Source organism: Glandiceps talaboti, chromosome 21 (genome assembly GCF_964340395.1).
Source record: "Glandiceps talaboti chromosome 21, keGlaTala1.1, whole genome shotgun sequence".
Classification (NCBI taxonomy): Eukaryota; Metazoa; Hemichordata; class Enteropneusta; family Spengelidae; genus Glandiceps; species Glandiceps talaboti.
Window position 1 is genome coordinate 18109172 of NC_135569.1, and position 23900 is coordinate 18133071.

General features: G+C 35.0%; 3 protein-coding genes across 4 annotated transcripts in view; 2 read left to right on the forward strand and 1 right to left on the reverse strand.

The window, feature by feature from the left end:
- The window catches only part of LOC144451366 (phosphatidylinositol 4,5-bisphosphate 3-kinase catalytic subunit alpha isoform-like), a 74674-nt gene extending 58220 nt beyond the window's left edge, over positions 1-16454 (reverse strand). Inside the window, exons 1-3 of one of the 2 annotated variants that reach the window (XM_078142183.1) lie at positions 16310-16454; positions 2640-3083; positions 873-1082 (exon numbers count right to left, since the gene is read on the reverse strand). In XM_078142183.1, coding sequence (XP_077998309.1) covers positions 873-1082; positions 2640-2985 — 556 coding nt within the window. In that variant the 5' untranslated portion in view covers positions 2986-3083; positions 16310-16454. Of the gene's footprint in view, positions 1-872; positions 1083-2639; positions 3084-15496; positions 15893-16309 lie in introns of those variants that run through there. The other variant, XM_078142184.1, reaches the window with a different exon arrangement.
- Positions 12160-12588, forward strand: LOC144451316 (uncharacterized). Its single transcript, XM_078142120.1, has one exon. The coding sequence runs from the start codon at positions 12160-12162 to the stop codon at positions 12586-12588; it is 429 nt and encodes a 142-aa protein (XP_077998246.1).
- Positions 16455-16758: 304 nt separating the features above from the next.
- The window catches only part of LOC144451390 (zinc finger matrin-type protein 3-like), a 139440-nt gene continuing 132298 nt past the window's right edge, over positions 16759-23900 (forward strand). The window contains exon 1 of the mRNA XM_078142218.1: positions 16759-16852. Coding sequence (XP_077998344.1) covers positions 16846-16852 — 7 coding nt within the window. The 5' untranslated portion in view covers positions 16759-16845. The remainder of the gene's footprint in view (positions 16853-23900) is intronic.

Consider the following 23900-nt stretch of genomic DNA (forward strand, 5'->3'; position numbering starts at 1 on the left):
CGAATGAGATCTGTTCAAGCATATCTGAGTTACGGCTTTGGACATTGAAAAATTGCAAACAAAGTGGCTGCCAGGCAGCCATATTGGATCGTATCACAACAACAATCAATATGCACATGTATGTCATAGAACACTGTCCTAATACCAACTTTGAATGAGATCTGTTCAAGCATGTCTGAGTTATGGCTTTGGACATGGAAAATTTGCAAACAAAATGGCTGCCAGGCAGCCATATTGGATCGTATCACAATGAAAATGGATATGCACATGTATGTCATAGAACACTGTCCTAATACCAACTTTGAATGAGATCTGTTCAAGCATGTCTAAGTTATGGCTTTGGACATGAAAATTCACAAACAAACTGGCTGCTAGGCGGCCATATTGGATCGTATCATGACAACAATGAATATGCACATATATGCCATAGAACACTGTCCTAATGCCAACTTTGAATGAGATCTGTTTGAGCATGTCTGAGTTATGGCTTTAGACAGGGAAAATTCGCAAACAAAATGGCTGCTAGGCGGCCATATTGGATCGTATCATAAAACAAATTGACGTGCATAAGTATGCCATAGCATGTTGCCCCTGTACCAAGTTTGAAAAAAATCGGTACAGGCATCTCCAAGAAACAGCTGCGGACGGACGGACGGACGGACGGACACGCAGACGGACGGACGCACGGAACCCAATCCATAAGTCCCCGTTCTGGACTTCGTCCGCGGGGACTAAAAATCAGTCCAGGCATCTCCAAGAAACGGCTCTGGACGGACGGACGGACAGAACCCAATCCATAAGTCCCTGTCCCGGACTTCGTCCGGCGGAGACTAATAAATCAAGTATATATTAACTAAGCATCTTCTCCTTACCTTTGTCTAGTTTTTTGGCAAGATGATCAGGTAAATCCGCCGATGATTCAACACTTGGTGGGTATACATGCATAGCCTGACTTAGGTTGCCACCAGCCTCTCTATGATCTATTACATCCTTACACATATATAGAATATTCCGTCTAAAGTCAATCACTTCTGGATCTTTCAAGGAATCAAACTCAGCTGTTGACATACCTAGTGCAAGAGCTGAAAAATAAACATCATAAGACATTAACAAACAGGTGGGGGGGGGGGTTGCTTTAAGTATATAAACATCTTCGGATCCTTTATTGAAGTAACCAATTCAGCTGTTGGCTTATCACATTTCTTCTTTATAATTGTATTGCACATTCTAAAACAATAGGTGAATTTCCAAATTGTTTCTATGGTGACAAGGACTGCACAAAAGAAATTTATTTTTATCCTACATGAAAACTAACAGAATTTCTCCAAATGAAACCGTTGGTGTACAGTCATGTATGATGTTGACTGTCACGATTGACACATAACTTCTTTCAAAATCATACAAATGAGGTTGATCCCCAGTAAATCTAAATACAGTACTCCCTCGCTGTTTTTACATAGGTATACCTACCTGGGTATGTTATGTTGTGTACCTACCTATGTTATGTTGTGTCCCTACCTATGTCATGTTATGTTGTGTACCTACCTATGTTATGTTGTGTACCTACCTATGTTATGTTGTGTACCTACCTATGTCATGTTGTGTCCCTACCTATGTTATGTTGTGTACCTACCTATGTTATGTTGTGTCCCTACCTATGTTATGTTATGTACCTACCTATGTTATGTTGTGTCCCTACCTATGTTATGTTATGTACCTACCTATGTTATGTTGTGTACCTACCTATGTTATGTTGTGTCCCTACCTATGTTATGTTGTGTACCTACCTATGTTATGTTGTGTCCCTACCTATGTTATGTTATGTACCTACCTATGTTATGTTGTGTACCTATGTTATGTTGTGTCCCTACCTATGTCATGTTATGTACCTACCTATGTTATGCTGTGTCCCTACCTATGTTATGTTGTGTCCCTACCTATGTTATGTTGTGTCCCTACCTATGTCATGTTGTGTACCTACCTATGTTATGTTGTGTACCTACCTAGGTATGTTATGTTGTGTACCTACCTATGTTATGTTGTGTACCTACCTATGTCATGTTATGTACCTACCTATGTTATGTTGTGTACCTACCTATGTTATGTTGTGTACCTACCTATGTCATGTTGTGTCCCTACCTATGTTATGTTGTGTACCTACCTATGTAATGTTGTGTACCTACCTATGTTATGTTGTGTACCTACCTAGGTATGTTATGTTGTGTACCTACCTATGTTATGTTGTGTACCTACCTAGGTATGTCATGGTGTGTACCTACCTATGTTATGTTGTGTACCTACCTATGTCATGGTGTGTACCTACCTATGTTATGTTGTGTACCTACCTATGTTATGTTGTGTACAATGTGCCTACCTAGGTCATGTTGTATACCTACATGTATGTCATGTTATGTACCTACCTATGTCATGTTATGCAAAATGTACCTACCTACCTATGTCGTGTTATGTATGTATGTATGTATGTCATGTTGTATACCTATATCATGTTGTGTACATGTCATGTTGTGTACCTACCTATATCATGTTGTGTACATGTCATGTTGTGTACCTACCTATATCATGTTGTGTACATGTACATGTCATGTTGTATACCTACATGTGTCATGTTGTGTACCTACCTATGTCATAATTAAGCATCTTCTCTTCTCGATTACCTTCAGGTTCAATAACCTTCAGAATCGGTTGAAAAAGTCTTAAATCACACAATCTTCTTGACTCATCATAAAATTCCTCTCTTTCTGCATCCTGAGTGATACTTACAAAGATGTAAGCATTTTCTTCTTGTAATAGTCGGAATAATGGGTACTTTTTGGCTTCCTTGAACAGATGGGATTTGATACTTGCCAATGTGGCTTCACGAACACATTCTAATGTGATGAAGATTCCTGTCGGCAGAAGACAATCCACACCCACTTTTGGGGGCATGAGATGTAACCCCCATAGTTCTCCTGAGGAGGGTGGCATACTGATGTGTTGTAAGTACTGTTTGCAGGGATGAGTTGTTTATTAACTAGTCTCTCAAATAAACTAAGTGTTGAGAAGCACAATGGACATCATAATACCTGTAAAATAAAAAAATTAGTTAAAGATTTTAATAACAGAATTAAATTGTACATGACAATAACTAACAAGTCATTGAGAATGACATAGTCCCCGCTATGATTGGGTTTTAAGGAATTATCACTACTCTGATCACGCAACAACACTTGTGAACCTAAATCAAACAGACTTAGATATGTTGTGTCTGCTTGTTGGACATGGAACATGCCTACAACAATAAAGGATGGGTCGGGTATGGGGGATCGTATCATGAAGAAAATGGATATGCACATGTATGTCATAGAACACTGTCCTAATACCAACTTTGAATGAGATCTGTTCAAGCATGTCTGAGTTATGGCTTTGGACATGGAAAATTCGCAAACAAAATGGCTGCTAGGCAGCCATATTGGATCGTATCATGACAACAAATGGATATGCACATGTATGTCATAGAACACTGTCCTAATACCAACTTTGAATGAGATCTGTTCAAGCATGTCTGAGTTATGGCTTTGGACATAGAAAAATCGCAAACAAAATGGCTGCCAGGCGGCCATATTGGATCGTATCACAACAACAATGAATATGCACATGTACATTATGTCATAAAACACTGTCCTATAATACCAACTTTGAATGAGATCTGTTCAAGCATGTCAGAGTTATGGCTTTGGACATGGAAAATTTGCAAACAAAATGGCTGCCAGGCGGCCATATTGGATCGTATCACGATGAAAATGGATATGCACATGTATGTCATAGAACACTGTCCTAATACCAACTTTGAATGAGATCTGTTTAAGCATGTCTGAGTTATGGCTTTGGACATGGAAAATTCGCAAACAAAATGGCTGCCAGGCAGCCATATTGGATCGTATCACGACGAAAATGGATATACACATGTATGTCACAGAACACTGTCCTAATACCAACTTTGAATGAGATCTGTTCAAGCATGTCTGAGTTAAGGCTTTGGACATGAAAATTCACAAACAAAATGGCTACCAGGCAGCCATATTGGATCGTATCACAATGAAAATGGATATGCACATGCATGTCATAGAACACTGTCCTAATACCAACTTTGAATGAGATCTGTTAAAGCATGTCTGAGTTATGGCTTTAGACAGGGAAAATTCGCAAACAAAATGGTTGCTCGGCGGCCATATTGGATCGTATCATAAAACAAATTGACGTGCATATGTATGCCATAGTATGTTGCCCCTGTACCAAGTTTGAAACAAGCGACCTATCGGTCAGAATAACTCTGCTGTTTTTTTTTAATTTTATTTTTTATTTTGGTGACACGTAGAAGTGGTTCAGTTCTTCAGCTCTTCACTATGCAGTTCTGTTTTAGCGATGCAATAAAGTGGTTAGTGGTTCATATGATGTCTCACTGTAAAACACATTTTACACAGAAGTTGGTAATGTATTGTACTTTTATACCATAGTCACCATTTTATAACAAAAATCTACTGTTATGAAAAATTGCACAAAATCTCAGAAAAAAATGACTGGGAAATGCACACAAGAAAAAGAAAAAAAAGAGGATTTTGAGGTTGGCTATAAATAATTCCATTGTCTTACAGCTTTAACCCTGGGAAATTTTAATGATGAATGAAATAAACTAGGGATCTAAAATGATTTTGAGGCAATTTGAATTTGAATTTTCTAACAAATTTACCAAGTCAAAAACATTCAACTTGTACAAGTTGTAGTAGATATATATAGGGAAGAAATGTATTAATCGCCATCTTAGTTTCCGGACGGCGACAATCCCCGCCAAGTACCCGAAAGAGAGTCTCTGGCAGCCATACCATTGCCATACGTTACAGTGGTAACACTCGTTCATGTTCTATTACCTTTCATAAAGAAAACACAACGAAATGGTTGAAGTGATCTTTTTTTTAAATTTCTTTTCATCACAACAACAAAATCTGCGTGATCAAAAGTGTTGTAAACTAAACCAGAAAGAATTATCGGACTGGCTAAACTTCCCGATGAACTGGAGTAACGTCCAAGTCCAAGTAAGCCTCGATAGTACGTGAGAAAATCGTCTCAAACTAGCGATACAACTTTCAAAATATAACTTGACATGTCTTCATTTGTTTGATTTATACAATTCAAGACGCGTTTTCACTCGAAAATAACAATTCTGTGAATAATGACACTCTGAACGCAGCGATTTCTCGGACGATGTTACCACTGTAACGTATGGCTGACAACGACTTGCTTCCGGGTTAGTCCCTCGTGCATCCGGGTACCTGGGGTTGTCGCCGTACGGAAACTAAGAAAGATGGAATTTACAGTGTTTCTTGTGACCGGTGCGGCGCCTGTCAGCAGACTCGGCCATTTTTTTTCATCATTCCATTGTATTTAAACCTTGTACTTGACATTTCGCAATATTTATAATTCTCAACAAAATACCTCAACATGCCTCACTTCGCTCGTACTCAAAGCAGCCCCTCGCGGTATGATCACTGCGGATGACATGACGAGAGAACCTTTTCGGATTTACATGTAACACGGGGAAAGATACGCAAAACATAATGCAAAGTCTGAAGCCAAATTAAAGTTGTGATTATTTTAATTATTTTTACTTGCCAAATATTTGCATTTTGGAAATGGCAAGACACGTTCATGTCGTTTAACTTTACATGTGAACTGTCGGCCAATAAACAAAATTTGGTTGATTCACAGTCCGCAGTTAGACTGCTCTTGCATAACTTCAACCGCATGCCTTCCTTACGCAAGTTGTCTTAATTCTGGTTCACTGTCACTCCAAATTGCACAACAATATAGAATTAATTACAAGTTACATGTTATCTGAAAACATCACATTTTTATAGTGGGTCTGAAGTGAGATTTTAGTGAGTACCAAGAACGTCCTGTGTTGTATTTGCTGTGGAAAATCGCCCGGTCAAATGAGGTCAGCTTCAGCTTCTGGTCGAATCAGGATAGAGTATGCAAATAAGGACGTTGCGGACTGGCTGATTATGTAGAAGGGGTGCAGAATTTGGATTTGAAGATTACAACCCTGTTTCGAAAAAACGCTTGTCACTTCATGCATTTGGGCGCCCAATGCGTAGAATTATGACTATAGCATATATTACATTGCTTGTTTGACGTCAATATTGTCTTTTGAAAAGTGGCAGTTTACTTAAAGTCTCGTCGACTGATTTCCAATATGGCGTCGGTCATTATGCTCATTAACATATTCATTTTCTTTTCAAATTACAAAAAAAAAATCATAAAAAATAAAAATGAAGATGTGCTGACTTGAAATTAACAAACCTGAGTAAGCTACCCCCTGCGCATCAACACACCAGATATCAAAGCAATCTGACGATAAGTTTTCACGGAGATGATGAAAATGACATTTTATGAAAAAAAATCATAAAAAATTGAAAATGGCACAGATCAACTTGGCATGAACAAATCTGAATAGCCTCCCCCCAGGGAACATGCACACCAAATATCTTAGAATACTGACTGTCACTTTCGGAGAAAATAATGAAAATATAAAAGTTTGACGGACACCTATGATTCACTCTACTCTCTATACTCTATACAACCTATACCTAAAGCTACGCTTTCAGCTTTCGCTGACAGCGGAGCTAAAAAATCGGTCCAGGCATCTCCAAGAAACAGCTGCGAACGGACGGACAGACGGACGGACGGACGGACGGACAGACGGAACCCAATCCATAAGTCCCCGTTCCGGACTTCGTCCGCGGGGACTAATGAGTGTAGTGGAGTCACAGATTCAGTCAGTAGACAGGCTATAGTGAATGAGTGTAGTAGAGTCATAGATTTAGTCAGTAGACAGGCTATAGTGAATGAGTGTAGTAGAGTTATAGATTAGTCAGTAGACAGAGTATAGTGAATGAGTGTAGTAGAGTTATAGATTTAGTCAGTAGACAGACTATAGTGAATGAGTGTAGTGGAGTTACAGATTCAGTCAGTAGACATGCTATAGTGAATGAGTGTAGTGGAGTTACAGATTTAGTCAGTAGACAGGCTATAGGGAATGAGTGTAGCAGAGTCACAGATTCAGTCAGTATGTAGACAGGCCATAGTGAATGAGTGTAGTGGAGTTACAGATTCAGTCAGTATGTAGACAGGCCATAGTGAATGAGTGTAGTGGAGTTACAGATTCAGTCAGTAGACAGTTAGTGAATGAGTGTAGTACGTAGAGTCATAGATTCAGTCAGTAGACAGGCTTGTACATGTGTATATATGGAATGAGTACAGTAGAGTATATTTGATCATGTTTGTATGATTTTCCATTACCTAATTTGCAAAACCTTTCTAAAAACATGTGCAAAAATGAGAAATTTTGATGTCAACAATGAAGAATGTATATTGATAGGATTGGTAATTCATAAATGAAACAAGTCATTGAGAATGAAAATAACATAGTCCTCGCTATGATTGGGTTTTAAGGAACTGGCAGTTTATGTTGTCATTTTCAAACCTGGTTAATGTTGTTTGGTCTCTTATGGTTGTTTTTGATATCACTCCTCTGATTACGCAATAACACTTGCAAACCTAAACCAAACAGACTTAGATATGTTGTGTCTGCTGTGCATATGTATGCCATAGTATGTTGCCCTGTACCAAGTTTGAAAAAAATCGGTCCAGGCATTTCCAAGAAATGGCTCCGAACGGACGGACGGAACCCAATCCATAAGTCCCCATCCGGCGGGGACTAAATATACAATTATATTTTTTGTTTATGTCACTGTAAGTTCTACAAATGTAGGACTTACTGTCACCAGGGAGAGACATGTGTATTTTACAGAGTTTACAATTTGAAGTAACTGGTGTTTACTACAATAACAACACACAGACTAGAAAAATATCATGTTGTAGACAGCTGTGACATTTTGAGTGAAACTTTGCTTATTCAGTTGTGATCATGTGTTAGATTTATAGTTGTGGTGTTTTTGGTAGCAGGTAAAATAACTTCCACAATAGATCATATTACTACATGTAGATCTTTCTGGTTAACTTGTCGACCACCTCAATACATCTGTAGCAGTAGTACAATAGTAAATGTATGTAGCTTAACATTGTCCTAGTCTGAGTAGTTGTAAGTTGACGTAAGAAGAATATTGTTTTGTTTCACTCTTTTGAATAATTTGTTCAGTAGAGTCCAACTTAGTCTAGGTGCTAACATGGTATTGAATCATCTCTGAACAAGAGATCTTGATATTCAATGCCATTGAAAGCACTAGACTATATTGGGTTATAACTTATACTGTCAGATAGCCACATCTCTGGGCTATACATGCATGTCAAGCCAGTATATACATTGTATGTTGGGTCAGATAGCTAAGCATCTGTGTTATACTGTCAAGCCAGTATGTTGTATTAGATAACCAAGTCTCTACTATACATATACATGTACTGTCAAAACAGTATGTAGAGTCAGATAGCCAAGTCTCTGGGTTATACTGTCAAGCAAGTACATGTATGTCAAGTCAGATAGCCATGGCAAGTCTCTGGGCTATATTGTCAAGACAGTATGTACATGTTAAGTCAGATAGCCAAGTCTCTAGGCTATACTGTCAAGCCAGTATGTGGAGTCAGATAACCAAGTCTCTGGGTTATAGTACTGTCAAGTCAGTATGTCAAGTCAGATAGCCAAGTCTCTGGGTTATAGTACTGTCAAGCCAGCATGTTGTGTCAGTCAAGTCTAGATGTATGGGCTAATTACATATACCCTTACTATACCTACATAGCTGTGTACATACTTTAAAGTATCTGGGAATAGACAAAGTTGAAATGAAATACTCACATGCAATGGCGTTCACTGATTGTTTAGGAGTGTTTACAAGTGAAAGTACATTGGTGTAGGTACATGTACAGATAGCTGTAGGCTATGACCATTGCTCTATACATATTATAATTCATTCATTGACTAAGTTCTTACAAATTACCGTAGTACTGTGAGCAGTGAAAAGAAAGAAAACCTGTGTAATGCTGGTTTCAAATCTAAATATAAATAGATCAAGTTGCAGTCTTATCTAATTCGTATTTCCGAAACTACTTCATCATGACAACTTTCACTTCGGCCTATGACAATGATGGCCATTTTGGATATTTATACCTGTATAGTAAGTGTTACCATCTTGAATACATGTATATCTTCTTTTGAAAGTCACTTGCATTCTGTGATAATACTTTCTGTATATACAAGTGTGCCTACACACAGTATTACAAATTTACATGGTTCATATGCTATGCTAAAATTGGTAACATCATGACCTGACAAATCTGACCAATTGAAAACAGTAGACATACATTGTACATGTACTCTAAATCTAACATTAAAATGAAAGACACTGTATTACGACACTACATGTATACCCTCTCATACATGTATGTCTGTCCATTACTATACTATCAATGCATGACATATCTATGCATGACACTATCCCTTAGTTAGTACATGTCTGCTATACTATCAATACATGACACTATACCCTTAGTAAATGTCTATCCATTCTACTGGGCTATACTATCAATGTATGACACTATACCCCTAGTACATGCCTATCCATTCCACTGGGCTATACTATCAAAGCATGACACTATCCCCTTAGTAAATGTCTATCCATTCCGCTGCGCTATACTATCTATGCATGACACTATACCCTTAGTACATGTCTATCCATTCCGCTGCGCTATACTATCTATGCATGACACTATACCCTTAGTACATGTCTATCCATTCCACTGGGCTATACTATCAATGCATGACACTATACCCTTAGTAAATGTCTATCCATTCCGCTGCGCTATACTATCAATGCATGACACTATCCCTTAGTACATGTCTATCCATTCCACTGGGCTATACTATCAATGCATGACACTATCCCTTAGTTAGTACATGTCTGCTATACTATCAATGCATGACACTATACCCTTAGTAAATGTCTATCCATTCCACTGGGCTATACTATCAATACATGACACTATACCCTTAGTAAATGTCTATCCATTCCACTGGGCTATACTATCTATGCATGACACTATACCCTTAGTACATGTCTATCCATTCCACTGGGCTATACTATCAATGCATGACACTATCCCTTAGTTAGTACATGTCTGCTATACTATCAATGCATGACACTATACCCTTAGTACATGTCTATCCATTCCACTGGGCTATACTATCAATGCATGACACTATACCCTTAGTAAATGTCTATCCATTCCACTGCGCTATACTATCAATGCATGACACTATACCCTTAGTACATGTCTATCCATTCCACTGGGCTATACTATCAATGCATGACACTATACAAAAAATGTACCCTTAAGTACATGCCTATCCATTCCACTGGTCTATACTATCAATGCATGACACTATACCCTTAGTAAATGTCTATCCATTCCATTGGGCTATACATCTGATACAATACCATGTATTGCATCATACATACGCATGAGAGCACAGAGTGAATTCACTCAACCAATGAAAACGCATAATATGCGGAAACATATGGGTACAGTACTTCAGAGCATAGACAACGATGTTATCGTTATTGTTTGGTCATTCTCTTTCTTTCAATTTCGAACACTGAGGGTTATATTGTAAGATGGATTCTGGTTGGCTACTAGTAAGTACAAGATTGGGTTTGAGAAAGCCTAAGGTATTGTGTCAGATGTATGTATCTAGCATTCACAAAAAAATGAACGACAGTAAATGTAACAGCGAAAAAGAAACCGCAACAAGTACACTACATTGGATTTTAATCAGATAGTAAATGTAACAGCCAAAAAGAAATCACAACGAGTACACTACATTGGATTTTAATCAGATAGTAAATGTAACAGCCAAAACGAAATCACAACGAGTACACTACATTGGATTTTAATCAGATAGTAAATGTAACAGCCAAAACGAAATCACAACGAGTACACTACATTGGATTTTAATCAGATAGTAAATGTAACAGCCAAAAAGAAATCACAACAAGTATACTACATTGGATTTTAATCAGATAGTAAATGTAACAGCCAAAAAGAAATCACAACGAGTACACTACATTGGATTTTAATCAGATAGTAAATGTAACAGCCAAAAAGAACTCACGAGTACACTACATTGGATTTTAATCAGATAGTAAATGTAACAGCCAAAACGAAATCACAACGAGTACACTACATTGGATTTTAATCAGATAGTAAATGTAACAGCCAAAACGAAATCACAACGAGTACACTACATTGGATTTTAATCAGATAGTAAATGTAACAGCCAAAAAGAAATCACAACGAGTACACTACATTGCATTTTAATCAGATAGTAAATGTAACAGCCAAAACGAAATCACAACGAGTACACTACATTGGATTTTAATCAGATAGTAAATGTAACAGCCAAAACGAAATCACAACGAGTACACTACATTGGATTTTAATCAGATTGATTATGTTATGTTAAGTACTGTACCCCATAAAATTTTTTAAGTTTAATGAGATCACTAAAACAATAATTTCTGTACACTCCTATCTGCCTCAATATTCCTGAAACATTTCACCAAAAACATAACATTTTTTAGCCCTAATTTGCATATGACTAATGGGATCACCATGTAATTAATATCACTTGATATGTACATCCATGCCCTAATTTGCATATGACTAATGGGATCACCATGTAATTAATATTACTTGATATGTACATCCCAAGAAACATCCTTGCAAAACGTCAGCCAAATCAGCCAAGTACATTTACTTTTGGAATTAAAGATTTTCTACCAAAAAGTCACATTTTTATTCCTTATTTGTATATCACCGGTGGGGTCACCATGCCTATATAGCACTACTGAATCTTATCAGTTCAGTTATGCTAAAAAAGCCCAGGAATATCCTAAGCAAACTCCCACATTGTTAGAACCAAATCACACACCAGTGGCAAGATAAAATAAAGTAAGTATAGATAAAGTGCTAAATCTTAAAATCAACATTCTCATTCACTCTGGCGGTTGAGTAAAATTTGAAAACTGTTGTAAAATTTGAAAACTGTTAGTGCTGAAAAATTAGTTCATGCTTTTGTTACATCGAAATTAGATGACTGTAACAGTTTGTTTTTTGGGTCTACCTGCATATAAATTGAACAAACTTCAACATATTCAAAACTCTGCTGCTCGATTGGTGACAAGATGGAGGATTGGTCGTCAAGCTGATGTGAATCCAGTGCTGAAGGATTTACATTGGCTGCCAATCAAACAGCGAGTTCGTTATAAAATTCTAGCGCCGAACTACTTGTCCGAACTTATCAGTATCAATCATCCATTACATAAAACAAGAAAGAGTGTTGGAATCAGGCTGAATCCTTTCTCTATTAAAGATCATGGAAAACAACCTTCTAAAACGTATGGTGACAGGGCTTTCAGTGGGTATGCTCCTAAACTGTGGAATAGTTTACCGCTTGAGCTTCGACTACTAGTACTTGAGAAAATTGCTCCTTTCAAGAAAAGTCTTAAAACGTATATTTAAACAATAATGTACGCCCTCCCAGCCCATAATGGACGAAAGCAAACTTTACACGACATAATGGGCGAGGTGACAGCCGAGCCCATTAAGGAGTGCAAAGTTTGCTTGAGTCCATTATGGACTGGGAGGGCATACATTATTGTTATTATTTTATAGTTTTGCCAATTCCAGTGAATTTGTAGACCGAGAAACGCAAAACAACGTATAATATACACAGCGCTGAACATCGTCTGCCATGTTCGGCCCGGAAGCTGAATACTAATCATAGCGACACACGTACATACACGTACACACACATATACACTTCAATGAACTGCTGTGAACACAAATTTGTTTCATTTTAATTTCAATCTTTTAAAGAAAATTCTTATGGTGTTTACCCCATAATTTCCCTGTCCTTAAATACCCACACCTTTATTGCCTTACAGACATAAGCTTGTATTGTTATGCTCGTTCCGGGGCCGCGATGCCCAATAACGGAGTACATTATCAGTAATAATGTACAGCGATGACGTCACAAAATTCACTGGAATTGGTAATGCTATAATATAATTTCTGACAATGCAATTGCTGATGTTTTTAAATGTTTTTAAATTGATTGCTAATTTTTAAATCCGATTTTGTTTTTAGAGACGCTTTTAAATTATTTATTGTGTTCTTATGCTAGATTTTTGTTGTTGTTGCTCTTTTGCTAGTCTTTCTTATTTTGTAATGTTCAGACCGCTGAGACATGTTTGTGTAGTGGTCTTTAAACAATAAATTATTATTATCATTATTATTATTATTATTATTATTTTTTTTTTGTGTGTGTGTGTGCGTGTGTGTGTGTGAATTCTACAACACATGTTTGCTACAAAGTCACACTTCCAGACAATACTTTCGAAAATAATGCAAAGTGGACCCTGTTTTAGACTCTTCAGCTAGAAAAAAACCCATCCCATTTTAGACCAAAGGGCTAGAAAACATTCCCAAAAGGACAGTACATACATGTATATGTATACTCAAATAAGAGGAGTATAGAATACCTTGGCAGTCACTGTATATTAACTTTGTGGAATGTGTGGGGCTAGAGGATTTTTTAATCCGTCTTTTTTCCCCTTTTCTATTTTTTCTTCAGTATATGGAATTTTATTTCTATTCCGAAATAAATAAATAATAATAATAATAATAATTAACCACTGTATAGAATACCTTGGCAGTCACTGCATATTAACCACTGTATGTATAGAATACCTTGGCAGTCACTGTATATTAACCACTGTATAGAATACCTTGGCAGTCACTGTATATTAACCACTGTATAGAATACCTTGGCAGTCACTGTATATTAACCACTGTATAGAATACCTTGGCAGTCACTGTATATTAACCACTGTATAGAATACCTAGGCAGTCACTGTATATTAACCACTGTAAAGAATATCTTGGCAGTCACTGTATATTAACCACTGTATAGAATACCTTGGCAGTCACTGTATATTAACCACTGTATAGAATACCTTGGCAGTCACTGTATATTAACCACTGTATGTATAGAATACCTTGGCAGTCACTGTATATTAACCACTGTATAGAATACCTAGGCAGTCACTGTATATTAACCACTGTATAGAATACCTTGGCAGTCACTGTATATTAACCACTGTATGTATAGAATACCTTGGCAGTCACTGTATATTAACCACTGTATAGAATACCTAGGCAGTCACTGTATATTAACCACTGTATAGAATACCTTGGCAGTCACTGTATATTAACCACTGTAAAGAATATCTTGGCAGTCACTGTATATTAACCACTGTATAGAATACCTTGGCAGTCACTGTATATTAACCACTGTATAGAATACCTTGGCAGTCACTGTATATTAACCACTGTATGTATAGAATACCTTGGCAGTCACTGTATATTAACCACTGTATAGAATACCTTGGCAGTCACTGTATATTAACCATTGTATAGAATACCTAGGCAGTCACTGTATATTAACCACTGTATAGAATACCTTGGCAGTCACTGTATATTAACCACTGTATGTATAGAATACCTTGGCAGTCACTGTATATTAACCACTGTATAGAATACCTTGGCAGTCACTGTATATTAACCACTGTATAGAATACCTTGGCAGTCACTGTATATTAACCACTGTATGTATAGAATACCTTGGCAGTCACTGTATGTTAACCACTGTATAGAATACCTTGGCAGTCACTGTATATTAACCACTGTATAGAATACCTTGGCAGTCACTGTATATTAACCACTGTATGTATAGAATACCTTGGCAGTCACTGTATATTAACCACTGTATAGAATACCTTGGCAGTCACTGTATATTAACCACTATGTATAGAATACCTTGGCAGTCACTGTATATTAACCACTGTATGTATAGAATACCTTGGCAGTCACTGTATATTAACCATTATATAGAATACCTTGGCAGTCACTGTATATTAACCACTGTATAGAATACCTTGGCAGTCACTGTATATTAACCACTGTATAGAATACCTTGGCAGTCACTGTATATTAACCACTGTATGTATAGAATACCTTGGCAGTCACTGTATATTAACCATTGTATAGAATACCTTGGCAGTCACTGTATATTAACCATTGTATAGAATACCTTGGCAGTCACTGTATATTAACCACTGTGTAGATATTTTGACATCTCTTTGTAATGGATATCAATTTTCTCCAAGGACACATGAGATCAAAGTACTGTGACCTCCTTTTGTAATGACCTCATAATTGCTTTGATGACAAAACAAAAGAAGTGTCTGAATACTGATCCTATTGCATAGTGCTAATTAGGTGTGAATGGTCATTTGTGTTACTGGTGAGAAAATTTGACCTGTGACTGTACTGGAGTGCTCAGAAAACTGATTAGATTTGACCTTACCTATTAAACTTCACAGCTGACACTATCAGATGAATTGTTTGTTGAATTATTTATCAAAGGCATTATAGCTAACTCAAATATTGACCATAGTTCAAATGCCATTAGTTGTGAAACCAGTTTTCATATAGATTACAGTTCAGTTCCCTTCTTTTCTTTTCTTTTTCTATTCTCCTCACCAACGTGGTGTTTTCCCATGACCTCACCAGGCGGAAACGAAGCTATACTACAGTTGTGTCTTATCGGGGAAATATCACGTCGGGACAACTTTCTTCTGTTTTCGACTAGTAACCCAGTACAAGTACACATGTCCAACTAATGTCACACTATAAACACTGCAGTTCTCTCTCCTTATAAACGTTCATTCACGATACGATTCGCGCGCAAATACCTCGGTTGCTGTCCTCTGGTCGCCCTCGGCGGGCTTTCTGGAAATAATTACTAATACCTCATTCTGTGACGTCCATACACAAACAAGTTACGCCAAGCAATAAGGATGGACTGGACGAAACAATCATTGTTTGTACTAAAAATAGCCATCCATAATGTCTGCATGCAAAGCGAAAAACCCTACATGTACTTTCAGATTTATATATCACTGTGACTTGACTATACACACCATTGGTTGACTATTAGAGTAAAACACGGGTCGTTGTGTCAACGTTAGTGAATCACGGGCAGCGAGCAAACAGTTACATGGCTAACATTTAATGTGTCTGCGCTCTGGCAGTCAGGCTAGAGAGAAGGGCGACTCAAACGTCGAAAATAACATTTGGTTGACATTAATCGATTTATCACAAACTACACCGGACTCACCTCGTTGAATTTCTGTACCTTCATCTCCTTCTCTGATAATTAGCTTCCCTAGAGTTGTCCATACAATTACAGTCAAAGTACACAGAGTTTTGGCCACAAATACTGAGTTTTAAACTTGTCAACAACTTCCGCCATGTTTTCTTTCCCAGCATGCTCTAGCTTATTTAAACGAGATCGAACTATAATATAACTAGTTCTTGTAAACAAATATAGTATATTGTATTCAGCAGTCAATTACAAATCTATTTTAGCTTAAATTGCATTCAATATATAATATTAATCGGAAAATAATATTTAAAATTTAGTAATATACACCCTTAAGTTGTATGATTGATTCAGTATATTTATACGTAAGGTCACAGGGGTCATTGCTTTATAGTACACAGTTCCACGTACTGCCAGCGTGAAGCTTGCTACACACGGTAAATGCTACACACACTTCCTATTTGGATCGGGAGTAACTTGTGACAGGGAGAGTTACGCTTGGTGATATATTCAGTTTTTGTGGCGTTTCTTGTGGCTATCTCACTGTAAACATGTCAGGTAAGTCAAAATCTTATCCAAATGTGGTTGTAAGCGTTTAAACAAATTTTGCAAAGTTTTTCAGTGAATTTAACGAACATTGCATCTTTGAGACTGGAGCGTTTAACGGTTCATGTGTAGTCTCACACCTCCGACAACATTGTGTGTATTGTGTAGCGTGCACTCACCAGTAGCCGGAGAGTTACAGGGCAGGGTAGTGGTGTACTTTGACAGACTGAGATAATTTCCATTGTTACGTCCGCGGGATAATTCGAATTTTAACTGCTTCCAATGTTATGGTTTATTTTGCGGATTTGTTCAAAATTTTTTTTTTTTTTAAACAGACTTCTGCGACCATATATTATGCACAGCGTAGTAATTAGCGTAGATAATGGTCACTCATCGCTCGTCTGTGAAAAAAGTAATGTCGTTGACCAAACCTACCCTTCAAAACCAAGGAACTGTTTAAATATGCAAACAGTAATACGATTATATAAAATATTCACCATGGCCAATATCATCACCATACTAATTACGACAGATTTCCCGCACACTTCGTTCAAAATCAAAATCAAGCCCAACTGCTGCTATGTGCTGCCCTCTGTTACGACTTGTAACATTAGACAGTGGAACACTCAAATACTGAATGCAGTGAATGAAAATATGAACAGAAAACTTCTATATAATATAAATATGTAATTAAAATATTTTTGAAATATGTAGAATTACAATTTGGCTAACGATAGTACAATCAGAGAGAGTGTACGTAAAGATAACATTCAGTTTTATTTATTTCACAATTACACTAATCTACATCAATCAACTTTGTAATTTCTTTTGTGTTTGCCTTTGTGTATGGCAGTCTCTCCCATCTATAGAATGTACCAATTTTACTATCACAGCACAATATATAGTTGATTTGTTCTTGGTATGTTTGAATTTTTTACCTAAGTTTTGTATTTTAATGATTTTTTGGTTTTTATTTTTATTTTGGAAATCCTAGTTTAGTGACCAGGATGATATTTCTATTTTCACTATTTTTTGTGCAACAAATGTTTGTTTTAAAAAAATGAAATATACACAGACTTATGACAGTCATGTTAGATGTGTGGATTCTGAAGTCTGTATATTACTGAGTGGATTCTGAAGTCTGTATATTACTGAGTGGATTCTGAAGTCTGCCTGTATATTACTGAGTGGATTCTGAAGTCTGTATATTACTGAGTGGATTCTGAAGTCTGTATATTACTGAGTGGATTCTGAAGTCTGTATATTACTGAGTGGATTCTGAAGTCTGTATATTACTGAATGGATTCTGAAGTCTGTATATTACTGAGTGGATTCTGAAGTCTGTATATTACTGAGTGGATTCTGAAGTCTGTATATTACTGAGTGGATTCTGAAGTCTGTATATTACTGAGTGGATTCTGAAGTCTGTATATTATTGAGTGGATTCTGAAGTCTGTATATTACTGAGTGGATTCTGAAGTCTGTATATTTACTGAGAAATCGACATGAAACCAGTTATTTATTCAGAGTCAGACTTCTCTACCATTTTCTTAGTTGAGTATAAGTTAGGACCATAATGGGAGTTGTAAACAAACAATGGGAGTTGTAAACAAACAGTAAGAGTTGTAAACAAACAGTGGTAATTGTAAACAAACAATGGTAGTTGTAAACAAACAATAAGTTGTAAACAAACAATGGGAGTTGTAAACAAACAATAAGTTGTAAACAAACAATGGTAGTTGTAAACAAACAATGGTAGTTGTACACAAACAGAGTTATAAAACAAACAATAAGTTGCAAGCAAACAATGAGAGTTGTAAACAAATATAACAATAAACTAAATTATAAATTGAAATACTTTCTTTTAGCTTAAAACATGCATAAGTGATTTGATCTGCATGAATTGTTTTAGTTCTTATTTCAGCTATTTTTCAACGTTAACCTTGTAGTGAAATGACTAGTAAGATATGAAGTTTGCATTATAATGTACTATCTTCAACTACATGTACTCTCATATTGAGCTGGTCAATTTTTCTGCCTATTTTCAAAAAATACAGACAAAATTTACATTATATATGAGACATAACTGCCACTATTACCAAGCCAGTCCTAGAATCAGCTTGTTACTGTTTCTGTTATTTTGCCAAAAGAACATCTAGCATTGGTATAATACTAACATTATAGAGTGTATCCTCTGTCTCAAGGTAAATTCACTGGATGTCAAATTTCCTTTCTTTGTAACAAGTTACCTTGGCTTTGAAGTGTTTTCTTTTATGGTTACAAATTGAAATGAATGCTCTCATGAGAGATGAGATTATCTCTCTTGGTACTGTCTAACTGAATCTAGCTAAGTGCTTGATACAATTACATTTTACTCAGTTTTATTGACCTGCTACATCACATAGATGGTGATCTATACTCTCACCATAGGTAGTTTTATCAGTTTCATCTCCAAGTCAATGTTTCTTCTTTTGTTCTTTGTGTTTGCCTTTTTGATGGCCAATAATATCATAAAGAGTTGTTCTGCTACATATTTCTTCTAATGTTTAGGGGGTTTTTGCTGTAAATAAACCTGATATTGATTAATGTCTTCTAAATATCTATTTCTTTCAAGACTTTGGGTATGTGACGTAATATTCATAATATTCTAGAAATGATACTATGGTAAAATGGTATATATACATCCTAATTATATCATAAAAATTGATAGCTATCAGTACATGTGAAATTAGAATATTTTGTTTAATGTTTAGTTTCATACTCATACAAAATATATCAAATTTTCCACAAATTTCAATAATTCACTCAGTTCAAGAAATCGTATTTTTAATTCAAAGGGATAGTAGATTTTTCACGAAAGTACAAAATAATAATTTGAATTTAGAAAAAATCTCACAAAATTAATTGAATAGTAAATATAATTGAGCATAGGGATATGTTTGCATACTGGTTTATTTCATTGTAATATTTAACAATAGATGTATTAAACTATTCAAGACAGTACAAAGTATAATATTTAACAATAGATGTATTAAACTATTCAAGACAGTACAAAGTGTAATATTTAACAATAGATGTATTAAACTATTCAAGACAGTACAAAGTATAATATTTAACAATAGATGTATTAAACTATTCAAGACAGTACAAAGTATAATATTTAACAATAGATGTATTAAACTATTCAAGACAGTACAAAGTGTAATATTTAACAATAGATGTATTAAACTATTCAAGACAGTACAAAGTGTAATATTTAACAATAGATGTATTAAACTATTCAAGACAGTACAAAGTGTAATATTTAACAATAGATGTATTAAACTATTCAAGACAGTACAAAGTGTAATATTTAACAATAGATGTATTAAACTATTCAAGACAGTACAAAGTGTAATATTTAACAATAGATGTATTAAACTATTCAAGACAGTACAAAGTGTAATATTTAACAATAGATGTATTAAACTATTCAAGACAGTACAAAGTGTAATATTTAACAATAGATGTATTAAACTATTCAAGACAGTACAAAGTGTAATATTTAACAATAGATGGATTAAACTATTCAAGACAGTACAAAGGAGTGACCTATTTGAACGAATCAAGTTGAAATTCTTAATTACATACCCATTTTACTTTTGTTTCTGATCTCAATTTGTTTCATCCTATATCTGTAAATCCTGGGTCTTTGTTTCTGATTTGCTATATTTTATATTGGTTGCTCTCTATCTGTCAATCTTAAAGCTTTGTTTTCAATCTATCAGTTTCTGTATCTGTGAGTTTTCAAGCCTTCATTTGTACAAAGTGTTTATCTCTAAATCAGTACAAAGTAATATCTAGTACAACGTAATATCTAGTACAAAGTAATATCTAGTACAACGTAATATCTAGTACAAAGTAATATCTAGTACAAAGTAATATCTAATACAACGTAATATCTAGTACAAAGTAATATCTAGTACAAAGTAATATCTAATACAACGTAATATCTAATACAACGTAATATCTAGTACAACGTAATATCTAGTACAACGTAATGTCTAGTACAACGTAATATCTAGTACAACGTAATATCTAGTACAACGTAATATCTAGTACAAAGTAATATCTAGTACAACGTAATATCTAGTACAACGTAATATCTAGTACAAAGTAATATCTGGTACAAAGTAATATCTAGTACAAAGTAATATCTAGTACAAAGTAATATCTAGTACAACGCACTATCTAGTACAACGTACTATCTAGTACAAAGTAATTTCTAGTACAAAGTAATATCTAGCACAACGTAATATCTAGTGCAACGTAATATCTAGTACAACGTAATATCTAGTACAAAGTAATATCTAGTACAAAGTAATATCTAGTACAACGTAATATCTAGTACAACGTAATATCTAGTACAAAGTAATATCTAGTACAACATAATATCTAGTACAAAGTAATATCTAGTACAAAGTAATATCTAGTACAAAAGTAATATCTAGTACAACGTAATATCTAGTACAACGTAATATCTAGTACAAAGTAATATCTAGTACAACGTAATATCTAGTACAAAGTAATATCTAGTACAAAGTAATATCTAGTACAAAGTAATATCTAGTACAACGTAATATCTAGTACAAAGTAATATCTAGTACAATGTAATATCTAGTACAACGTAATATCTAGTACAAAGTAATATCTAGTACAACGTAATATCTAGTACAACGTAATATCTAGTACAAAGTAATATCTAGTACAACGTAATATCTAGTACAAAGTAATATCTAGTACAAAGTAATATCTAGTACAAAGTAATATCTAGTACAACGTAATACCTAGTACAACGTAATATCTAGTACAACGTAATATCTAGTACAACGTAATATCTAGTACAAAGTAATATCTAGTACAAAGTAATATCTGGTACAAAGTAATATCTAGTACAAAGTAATATCTAGTACAAAGTAATATCTAGTACAAAGTAATATCTAGTACAACGTACTATCTAGTACAAAGTAATATCTAGTACAAAGTAATATCTAGTACAAAGTAATATCTAGTACAAAGTAATATCTAGTACAACGTAATATCTAGTACAACGTAATATCTAGTACAAAGTAATATCTAGTACAAAGTAATATCTAGTACAATGTAATATCTAGTACAACGTAATATCTAGTACAAAGTAATATCTAGTACAAAGTAATATCTAGTACAACGTAATATCTAGTACAACGTAATATCTAGTACAACATACTATCTAGTACAAAGTAATTTCTAGTACAAAGTAATATCTAGCACAACGTAATATCTAGTACAAAGTAATATCTAGTACAAAGTAATATCTAGTACAAAGTAATATCTAGTACAATGTAATATCTAGTACAAAGTAATATCTAGTACAACGTAATATCTAGTGCAAAGTAATATCTAGTACAACGTAATATCTAGTACAAAGTAATATCTAGTACAACGTAATATCTAGTACAACGTAATATCTAATACAAAGTAATATCTAGTACAACATAATATCTAGTACAACGTAATATCTAGTACAAAGTAATATCTAGTACAAAGTAATATCTAGTACAAAGTAATATCTAGTACAAAGTAATATCTAGTACAAAGTAATATCTAGTACAAAGTAATATCTAGTACAACGTAATATCTAGTACAACGTAATATCTAGTACAAAGTAATATCTAGTACAAAGTAATATCTAGTACAACGTAATATCTAGTACAAAGTAATATCTAGTACAACGTAATATCTAGTACAAAGTAATATCTAGTACAAAGTAATATCTAGTACAAAGTAATATCTAGTACAAAGTAATATCTAGTACAATGTAATATCTAGTACAAAGTAATATCTAGTACAACGTAATATCTAGTACAACGTAATATCTAGTACAAAGTAATATCTAGTACAAAGTAATATCTAGTACAACGTAATATCTAGTACAACGTAATATCTAGTACAAAGTAATATCTAGTACAACGTAATATCTAGTACAAAGTAATATCTAGTACAACGTAATATCTAGTACAACGTAATATCTAGTACAAAGTAATATCAAAGAAGGTGATATCTAGTCTCTCTATTGTGATAGTACAGTGTCTCTCTATTGTGATAGTACAAAGTGTCTCTCTATTGTGATAGTACAAAGTGTCTCTGTATTGTGATAGTACAGTGTCTATTGTGATAGTACAAAGTGTCTCTCTATTGTGATAGTACAGTGTCTCTCTATTGTGATAGTACAAAGCGTCTCTCTATTGTGATAGTACAAAGTGTCTCTCTATTGTGATAATACAAAGTGTCTCTCTATTGTGATAGTACAAAGTGTCTCTCTATTGTGATAGTACAAAGTGTCTCTCTCAAATCTTAAATTATACAACTGGCAACACCTGGGACCCTATTTTGCATATGACTGACTGTATGTTTGGAGGTGGAGAACTTGTGATGACTCACTGGCAAGTAATCACCAAAATATAAACATTCCCTATATCTGGGTTTGTCACATGTAAGTGCCGCATATTTGAATAATCCTGAATGACACACAATCTAAGCAGCTATTTGCAGGGGAATTTGTCTCATTTGGAAAGGTTTTTTCATTCTATGAAACAAACAGACTGATTTTCAACTAATTTGTGTATCAAGTTACCATCCTACAACATTCACAAACAGTTTGTACATGGTATATGACCTGTGTGTTTCTCGGAGCACAGAAAAAATGCTGAAAACAAGACCCAGAAGCTAGTGCTCTCTACAGCAGTTTGAATTTCCCGCATTTGCATAGATTAGCCATAATCCTCTTTATATAATAGGGCAGTTCTGTCTTTAAAGCTTGATTAATAATTCAGTTACCATCATTGCAAACTGACAGATGCTGTATCTGTTTGTCTTAAAGTATACTGTATTTTCATACTCCACGTATGAAGTACTCTCTGTCTGTGTGTGTAGTCTTTGGAGATAAAACAGTGTCCAACTGACAGTCTGTAGTGTTAAGTGATTAATATACATTTGAAATATCAACACCAAATAGTAGTCCTGTACAGAATGTTACTTA